Source organism: Lactuca saligna, chromosome 4 (genome assembly GCF_052625555.1).
Source record: "Lactuca saligna cultivar CGN05327 chromosome 4, ASM5262555v1, whole genome shotgun sequence".
Lineage (NCBI taxonomy): Eukaryota > Viridiplantae > Streptophyta > Magnoliopsida > Asterales > Asteraceae > Lactuca > Lactuca saligna.
The window spans coordinates 114521995-114531840 of NC_136420.1; the positions used below are offsets into that span (position 1 = coordinate 114521995).

Consider the following 9846-nt stretch of genomic DNA (forward strand, 5'->3'; position numbering starts at 1 on the left):
AATTTTCACATCTTTTTATAGACTCCAGTAGAAAAACGCGTCAAAATAAGGTATAATTCTCGTCGCGGCTAAGTGGTTTGTCACGTGCCCTCTGAGTCATTCCCGTCCGGGACACGTCATGTTTAGTAATGAAGTGTATTCGCTTTTTAGTTTTAAGCATGCTCTTGTATCTTTGCATTCAAACTTCGTGTTCCACCTTTTTGCTTCATTTCGCTCCAACAACTTACAATATCTCTAAAATAATAATTGATAGCATATTAAGCACCTTTTGTTTTATCATCAAAACATAACATAAAATAATAGAATAATATCGGAAATATAAATATATTATCAAATTGTTACCATTATGATTATTGATGTGACTTTATACTTACAAACTGTACTGTTCTTCGTTATGTAACTCAGATTAATCACACAAATTATAACCAAAAAAACGTATTTAATTTAGTTTAATCACACAAATTATAACCAATAAATGTGTTTATTTTTGTTTTAAACACATAGTAAAAATTGAAAAAATATATTTAATCCTTTTTTAAAACAACTAAACACCCCTCTTTATAAATCACCATTTTCAATATCATATTATTATGAGTAATTTCTTATTAATTTAGTCTCCTTTTTAATATTCAATATAAATATATCATCTCATTTTAAGGTCGGATAGAATTTATAATCTAAACGGATACTTAGGCCATCCGTTATACATACCACATACCACATATGTAATGGGTGTCACATCAACACCACAATCATTTACCACTAACATGAGATACATACCACTAACACACCACTCCACATCATTATTTTTATTTATTTTTAATTCAAAAATACAATAAAATTACATTTTTTATAATTAAAAAGCATTCATTTTTTTTAAACTAGTGTTTCATTAATTATAAAAATAAAATTACAACTTCAAATTATATTACTTAGTTAATTTAGAAAAAAAAAATTACATTAATTAAATAAACAAATAAACATACATATAAAAAACCTAATCGTCGTTCATGCTATGTTAGTACAAATGTTCTGCGACATCTTCTCGAAGATTGAAACACGTTTCACTGTTATGAATTTCAACAACTCGCTTTAAAAACGCATTCGTTCCCGGTACGAACTCCTCAATTGGAACGACAACGTCGTTCGGATCATACGTGCAAATCGCTCGACCTTCATCTTCGATAATCATATTATGCATTATAATACATGCTAGGACCATTTGTTTAATTCTCTCTTTATCCCAAAGTCGTGTAGCATATTTCACTACATGTCACATCTGCTTAAGGACTCCAAATACCCTCTCGATATCCTTTCTCGCCGATTCCTGTTTTTTTGTAAAAAACTTTGCCTTTTCACTTTGAGGAACCGAGTATGCCTTCATCAATGTAGAATAATCCGGGTATATCCCATCACCAAGGTAGTAACCGTATTTGTATGCGTGCCCGTTCACCGTGAACGTCATATCAGGTGCTTTGCCGGTCCAAATATCGTTAAAAAGTGAAGACTGGCCAAGAACATTAAGATCGTTGTTAGACCCTGCTACTCCAAAAAAGGCATGCTATATCCATAAATCTTGAGATGCAATAGCAACCAGGATGATAGTTGGTTCACCTATATCTCCTCGAGTGAACTGACCACGCCATGCAGTTGGACATTTTTCCCAAGCCACATGCGTACAATCTAGACTGCCAAGCATACCCGGAAATCCATGCCTCTCTTCATGAGCCGAGTATAATCTCTCAATATCACGTTGAGTAGGTTTGCGCAAATATTCTTTGTGAAAAACCTCATAAACACATGCAGAAAACCAATCTACACATTCAACGGCGGTCCTCTCAGATACTTTCAAGTATTCGTCAAAAGCATCGAATGCTATACCGTATCCCAAATACCTAAGAGCAGCCGCACATTTTTGTATACTACTAAAACCCATTGTTCATCTAGCGTCAGGTTTTTATTTGAAAAAATCATAACGAGATTCTAAAGCATTACTAATACGTAAAAATATAGCCTTATTCAAACGAAAACGACGTTCGAAGGAGTCGTCATTATAAAGATAATTATCGACAAAGTAGTCACGTACCAATAAGTCGTGTGCGGCTTGGCGATCACGATTGACGACCGCCCTTGTACGAGCTGCATTCGAACTTTCTTGATCGTGAATGTGTTGCACAACGTTGAAAAATGTGTCGACGAATTCTACGTCGTCATCAGAGTTAAAAGTTTGTAGAAATTCAATATGTCTTGTGGAATCCATGTATATGTGTTTTTTGGTTGTAGAGAATGAAGATTAGAATGAGGTGTAAGTTTTAGTGAAAATAGAAGGTTTATTTATATAGTGAATTGAGTTTGAAAAAAAAAGGTCAAAATAGCCGTTCAACGGCCAAATAAACCCACAATCAATCATGTTCTCCGTTTGATTTCGTCGTCGTGAGCACGGAAGAGCACAACCACGCCCGACCACGGAATGTCGGGGTGGTGTGCACGAAATTTTTTTGTGGCCAGCTAGACCATAGATTGCTTCGTGAAATATATACCGCAAGGTCTTATATGTTATTCATTTGGTAAAACATAATGAATCCATTTGATATAATTGTATTTTTTGTTTGATTCCTGGAGTTTCCACATGTAAAATCTCAAACCGTTCATCTTCAAACCAATAAATGTCAATGTACAAAAATAAAAGTATTTTTTTTAGAGATAAGTAAGAAATTAAAAAAAAAAATACATATTTCACCAAATATTACACGTTAACATTTTTTATTTTTCGACAAGTCAAGGAGTCCACGTCACCGAGTGGCCTATCCTATCCTTTGTTTATGGATTGCCGATTGCGTTATCAACTCACCCACACATCCAACACTTCAGTCTTCACGTTGACTCAATTCTCCCGCCGGTCTATCGGAGTTACAAAAATGGCGTACTCCTCCGCCCTTTTCTCCCACAATGTCTCTTTCACCACCACCCAATTCTCCAATCCTAATCCTAAATCCTACAAACTAAACAATCGAAGAACCCTAACTGTATCCGCACTAGGAGCCGACACATTTGACGGAACAACACTGGCCGTCATCGGAGGCGGCTCAGTCGCAGCAATCGCCGCCGCAATTTCACTCGCGGACCCAGAGAAGCGCCGGCAGTTACAGGCGGAGGAGGTTGGCGGTGGTGATAAGGAAGTCGTGAGGGAGTATTTCACTAACGACGGGTTTCAGAGGTGGAAGAAGATATACGGAGACACCGATGATGTGAATAAGGTTCAATTAGATATACGAATTGGACACGCGAAGACTGTGGAAAATGTGATGAAAATGTTGACAGATGAAGGTTCGCTACGAGGCGTTACTGTCTGCGATGCAGGATGTGGTACCGGATTGCTCTCTATCCCGTTAGCCAAAGAAGGCGCCATTGTTTCAGCTAGTGATATTTCATCTTCCATGGTTTCGGAAGCTCAGAAAAAGGTTAATTGATCACTTCACCCCTCCCTTTTCACTTCATCTTATCTCCTCCTTGATTGATAACTGATACTAAATAGTAAATCCTCGTCTAGGCAACAGGAGAATTACAGGGTAAAGATGATCTACAGATGCCCAAATTTGAAGTGAGTGATTTGGAAAGCTTAAATGGGAAGTATGATACAGTAGTATGTCTGGATGTATTAATCCATTACCCACAAAACAAGGCAGATGGGATGATTGCACACCTTGCATCACTTGCAGAAAACCGATTAATACTCAGTTTTGCACCCAAAACATTGTATTATGATCTTCTGAAGAGAATCGGAGAGCTTTTTCCAGGACCTTCAAAGGCAACAAGAGCATATCTTCATTCCGAAGCTGATATAGAGCGTGCATTGCAAAAAGTTGGGTGGAAAATAAGAAAGAGGGGCCTCACTACCACACAGTTTTATTTTTCAAGGATTGTTGAAGCTGTTCCTGCTTAGTATGAAAAGAGGTACTCAGTTATGATGATTATGAACTCAACCTTGAAAATTGAAAATGAAATTGCAAGTTATTTTGATAGCTCCGTGTTTTGTAATCTGCCCTCGTTTTGTTCATGTATTGTTTAACACAATGTACATTAGTGTAGATGATTGAGGAATGAGGATATCCTTATGCAACAACTCTAGGATTTGCAGTGAAAAGAGCATGAATCTTTATGTTTATATTCATTCATAGTGAGATTTTATGTTATTTCATTTTACTAATTGCTCGCATAATTGATGATGGATGTGTAGTAGAAATGCTATCTTTTACTTTATTTTCATGTTTTACGTGTTATACACTGAACAAGTAGAATATGAAATGATATGAGATGACATGATATGATACGATAGATGTAAACTTGTAATGTGTTGTCAATAGACTTGGAAATGTCGGTAGGACATACGAAAAGATGGAACTAGGGCGGACAAAACCAGCTCTTGATCTCTTGCTTATGAAAAAGACATAAATGCCCTCAACTTGTTTATACAAAAGACCTAAATGTTATCAATATTCCATTCAAATAATACTAACTTGGGTTTTTGACAAGCGGACGTAGTAATCACAATGTGGCTTAATTTCAAATATATGCTTACAAATAAGATATAAAAGAGAAAAAGAAAAATCTAACTCGCTGTCGCTTAATAGTTTATAATTTGCCATAAAATAACTATTTATTTTAAACAAATGATCACCAATTTCACAATGACCGGCTTAACACTTGTATTGTCATTTGAAACTAGACGAGGAACCCCGCTTTGCGGGGTATGAATTTGGACAACTCCGATCATTTTTGCTATTTCGTGATTGTTATTGATAGAAAGGATTACGTAGTAATTTGGAGTGAATATAAAGACTGCACCATAATAGTTTTTAAGATAATACATAGAAAAACAAACCGACCACACAACAAAATCAAGGTTAATTATTTAAGTGCAACAATTATTCAGTTCACATGGGTCAGTAAAATCCACCTACTCATCTAATATTACAAACAAACAAAGCAAGCAAAATAGGTTAAATGCATGAAATAACAATGTATTTTTGTTGATAAGTTTACGACAACATCTTATTTTCTCCACTCCTTTAGCAAAATACTTGCACAAAGAAAAGAAGATAAACATAAAAATTTAAACTAAAAATACTTTAAAACCCATTGAATGTTGTGTAAAACGAAAAAATGGGTGCCAATGTTAATCGACTTGTATCCACTAAACCAAAGTCAACCAATTTAATCTATGACTACAAAAGAATGTTTTAAATAATAAAATTTACAAACCCCAAATCTGTTGCCTGAATTTCAACTTTAGATAGTCATACCCGGTGACCCTTTGTATGTATAAATACATGCCAATATGCTATTTGTTCGCACATTTCTAATCATTTATGACTCGATCAAAAAATTCTACAAATATATATTTTTTTTCTTAAAGCAGTCGACCTTGAAGAGTAGCAAAAGTTCTTCAAAAAAGCCACGATAGGTGAGACCAGAGGTAATATGATCAGATTAGTATATTCTACATAAATTTATAAATAATATTATGGTTGATTTTGTAATAAAAAATGAATATTTTAAGGTGAATTACCTGATAAATTTGAAGGTGGACAAAGATTCGAACACTTGCATGAAATTGATTTTGAGGGTCTACAATGTGAAAACCACAACGAAAGACTAAAAAAGACACGAAGAGGGGTTTTCTTACCGGTTGACTCATTGGGCCACGTTGTTTAGAGTACTCCGCATCATTGCCATCAAGGACTGCCCTTTTCCTAAAGCCTAAACCGAAAGGAAAATATTAACATGGATGCCACTATTTTTGCCCCTAGCGGTCCCCTGTATAGTAACCTAATATTCGAAACATAATCCCTTCATAAAAAATAAAAAAGTTATAGGAGATATATATTTTTGTATAATAGTTATATATAAAATAAAGATACAAGTTACGTGTGACATCCTCATTTCACAACCAGAGAATACCGATTTGTTTATGCTTTGTTTGAAAATCAAAGTAACATTTTAAAGAAAAGTGTTGCGGAATTTGTTCTCAAAAGAAAATATGATAAAGATTTTTCAAAGCATTTCCGAAGAAATATATTTCATTATATTAAAACTCGGGATGTCATGTTCGATACAGATCAAAAGCATAAATAAAAAATTATAAGATTTACAACATTTATTTATATTTACTGGCCTATAATACATAATCCCTCATCAAGTCATCTAACTATGCTCTTGTACCACTACCTCTAATACAAGAAACTGAGTGGGTCGGGCTTGGGAGCCTGATGAGCACATAAGGTTTTCAACCCATAATAAATAGTTTATTAGTTTTATCACATCAATCAACCCAATTACCCGTTCCCGTTATTCTCATTTTATGTACCTAAAACACCTATCATAAGGGACCTAGTCTAAGGATCATCATCGGGATGAACACTACTACTAAGGGGGTTCCTCAACAATAAGTTTCCGTAAGGCAACCATGAGGGGGATGGAGTACACCGGTGAACACATCATTCACAAACACCTACAGGTTTCGAGCCTGCTAGCGTTCCACTGGACTATCTAGAATAGTCTGTGGTCGTCATCAATACTCCGCTAGATGGCTGGATCATCGTAAACATCAATGCCTCTCATCATTTTATCGCACATCGTCTATTTCATCTACCCATGTTTTACCTAGACATTTTTGTAGATATAAGATACATATATAGTTTAAATCATTTAAAACTTGTATAAAAATGTTCATCTAGCATAAATATCAAGTAAACAGATAATATGCACCCATAGCACATAATTTATATAAAATACTTCATATCTATGTGTAAGATGAAAGTAACTATGCACTCACTTGTTAAAGTGATGATTCCAAACTCGGTCAACGCTTCGCTTTTAACAATATAATTTCATTCGACGAAACCTAGTATTATTACCACTAGACTTTAGTCTAATATTTACCGTGACTAACTTTTAGTCTTAGCATTATTATTATTATATAAGCGTTTAAACAATATTTTCCAACCACTATGTACAGACATGGGATAGACATAAAACACCGGAGGGCAGAACGATTTTAACATATAGCATTTCTGAAATCCAACAACCCTATGCGACCCTTCAAACCAGATTCTCCGTACCGCGAGTAGTTAAAAAGATACTATAACGACACTTGTACAAGTCATAATAATAGTCCAAATATTTATTATAAGTTCATAATTAAAATAATAATTTTATATATAAGCCATATTTAAAGTAGGGTAAGCGTAACTTACTTACAAGAGAGTTTTAGCTAGGAGTCAGGCTATATAGGGGCAGAGCTTCTTCGCTGAATCTTTCTAAGAAAGATTCTTGTAGCGCTTCAGCGCTCACCTTACTATCCTAAAAACTATAGAAAGACAAGTCGAATCACGAGGGACCGAAATGCTCGGGGGATAAGAAGAAAAATACTCTTAAATCAAGAGAATGGTGCAAAAAAATATGAGAGGCTAGAGGCTCTTATTTATAGTAATTGAACTTTCAAAAACTATCCTCTATATTTACTTAAATGAGTAAACACTCATTTATAAAACTATTTTAAATAGATTTAATGATATTTGTACTAAACTAATGTCGAAAGTACTCAACACTAGTCTTATAACGAGTGCATCGTTAATACCTTTCTAATGATATATACATATGTATATATATCTATACATATATATGATTTATACTTTATTTTAATACGTAAATATGCTATTAAAAATTATAACTTGTTCATACGAACTCCGTTTTTGATGTTCTTTATATCCACGTGTAGCTATCGAGAATATCTACAACTTTCGTTTAGACTCCGTTGGCTAGTTTTGAATTTATATTTTTGTCCCTATTTTTAATAAAGTTAAATTATTTTGCTAAAATCATAACTCTCTCGTACGGACTCCGTTTTTAGCATTGCTTTTCTCAAAATTCCTATTTTAAGGAGTACTATGATTTTCATTTTGGTCATATTAGCTAAAAGTCAACCGTTCTCTTCGTAGTTTTTTACGTTACACATTCCTTGTGTGCGACTGACTTTTATATTTTATAAAAATCATATCTAATTCATATGGAGTCGAATGTCTACAAAATTTATATTTTCGAGATCGGAAAGACGTGTACTTTCTAAATATTTAATAATATATATGTTTTGACGCACTTATTTTACGATTTAAAGACGATTCGGCTGATTTTTTTCTATTTTATTATATTATAATAAGCATGAAACACATAATATTCATATAAATTTTCTTTATTACATCAAATAGGTTATAATTGTTGACCCTAACTATTATATCATCATATTGATGCTTAGCCTAGAAACACGGTTGTTACATTATAACACACTAATAAATATAGGTGATATAACCGCTAAGGTTCCAGGCTTTATCATCTCTTTCAGAGATGCAGCAGCCACAATTGCAAGACATCTCCTGTAATCGGTTTGTCCTTGTACTCCTATTAAATTATATAACATAACATAACAACATAATCATTATAGGATGTTAAAAGAAATGGGAATGGGACCTACCATGATGCATGGCCTCTCAATAAACTGTCTTCTTACTTCATTGACAACCTCCTAGGCAGTCCTATCAACCGCAACACATGCCCATGCACTGTAAAGGAAGATAAGCATGAGCCCCAATAACCTACCCACAAATACTTCTGGAATAGCAATGTCAACCTATAACAAACCTCTCTCATATTATAATTACATATATTAAGATAAGATTTTGAAGTTAAAGCAGCATGAAAAGACTACATGTGCAAATGAGACCCGAGCAAATGATGCCACCTCATCCATATGCGGACTGAACAAAAAGAAAAGATGCAAGTGCAGCAAATCCAATGACAAACCCTTTCGTGGTTGCTTTTGTGGTGTTCCCAGCTGTATCCAAAATATCAATGATCTCTCAAACACTTTCAGGCTGAAAAATACATATAAATACCCAAACTTTGTATTAAATGCAAACAATACCAACCCACTTTCATTTATTTGTTCTACTATTGCAACCAAGATGTTATACTAATTACTGAAAAAATAAAAATAAAAAGTGTTTTGCCATTTTTACCTGCTAACTCATCTTAACAATCTCATTAATTCTTTCATTTATTTGAAATCCGTTGTTTTATAATCAAGGTTAAAAAAAAAATCCATTAATGCTTTTAAATAGAAAATGACCAAAATACCCTTTTTATGTCCCAATCATTAATTTTATCTTTATGTGCTGCTTTATGATTCCTTTCATATTTCTTTTATTCATTTAAGGCGTCGAACACAAATTTACATAGACCTTATCAATGTAATTATCATTACAAATTGCTAAGGTTTTCCATTTACCTGGGAGGATATTGGATGTCTTACATTCTTAAAGGAACATCTTCTCATGCATGTAGTGTCAAAACCAAAAAACTGAATGTGTTTAAGGGAAAACTTCATTTCATAGCCTAAAAAGCTAAAAATAAGATAATTTAATATATATCAGAATTCTAATTAAACTTAAAATATATGAACCTGATAAATGTATACAATTTAAACACCAAATAGCACAAAAAATAATGATTTACCATGTGGGTGGGGGTTTCATTCATCTAGAACCTGCAAATATCGGAAACAATGGAGAACATGACTAACATCTAAATGAAGATAAGAAGGGAGCTATAGAAAGAAGTCAGGTGGAAGATTGAAAAGTATCCTACAAAAGCCAACACAATTATACCAAATGGTCATCATAAACACCTAAATCAAAACCAATCCACAAAACCCACATGAAATTAGTCAAAGCAATTATTGTTTTTAAAATATATTAAAGATAACAAATACAAAAGTCTTAACACTAATTT

General features: G+C 33.7%; 2 protein-coding genes and 1 pseudogene across 2 annotated transcripts; 1 reads left to right on the plus strand and 2 right to left on the minus strand.

The window, feature by feature from the left end:
• Positions 1-1273: 1273 nt before the first annotated feature.
• On the minus strand, positions 1274-1936 carry LOC145040054 (uncharacterized). Its single transcript, XM_078988043.1, has 2 exons — positions 1615-1936; positions 1274-1539 (listed from the first exon to the last, which is right to left on the minus strand). Exons 1-2 carry the CDS (start codon positions 1934-1936, stop codon positions 1274-1276), a joined length of 588 nt encoding a protein of 195 aa, XP_078844169.1.
• Positions 1937-2832: 896 nt separating this feature from the next.
• Positions 2833-4022, plus strand: CHLM (magnesium-protoporphyrin IX methyltransferase). The gene is made up of 2 exons (XM_078991087.1): positions 2833-3461; positions 3551-4022. The coding sequence occupies exons 1-2, from the start codon at positions 2919-2921 to the stop codon at positions 3941-3943; spliced, it is 936 nt and encodes a 311-aa protein (XP_078847213.1). The 5' UTR covers positions 2833-2918; the 3' UTR covers positions 3944-4022.
• Positions 4023-5753: 1731 nt separating this feature from the next.
• LOC145040055 (pyrophosphate-energized membrane proton pump 2-like) lies at positions 5754-9590 on the minus strand (annotated as a pseudogene).
• Between the last annotated feature and the right edge of the window lie 256 nt (positions 9591-9846).

Bases quoted from the DNA above. Each gene is read 5' to 3' on its own strand.
- LOC145040054 (XM_078988043.1), bottom strand. From the start codon at position 1,936: ATGGGTTTTAGTAGTATACAAAAATGTGCGGCTGCTCTTAGGTATTTG. The intron at 1,540-1,614 runs GTGAACCAACTA...TTGGAGTAGCAG, and splicing joins GTTCACTCGAGGAGATATAG to GGTCTAACAACGATCTTAAT.
- CHLM (XM_078991087.1), top strand. From the start codon at position 2,919: ATGGCGTACTCCTCCGCCCTTTTCTCCCACAATGTCTCTTTCACCACC. The intron at 3,462-3,550 runs GTTAATTGATCA...ATCCTCGTCTAG, and splicing joins TTTCGGAAGCTCAGAAAAAG to GCAACAGGAGAATTACAGGG.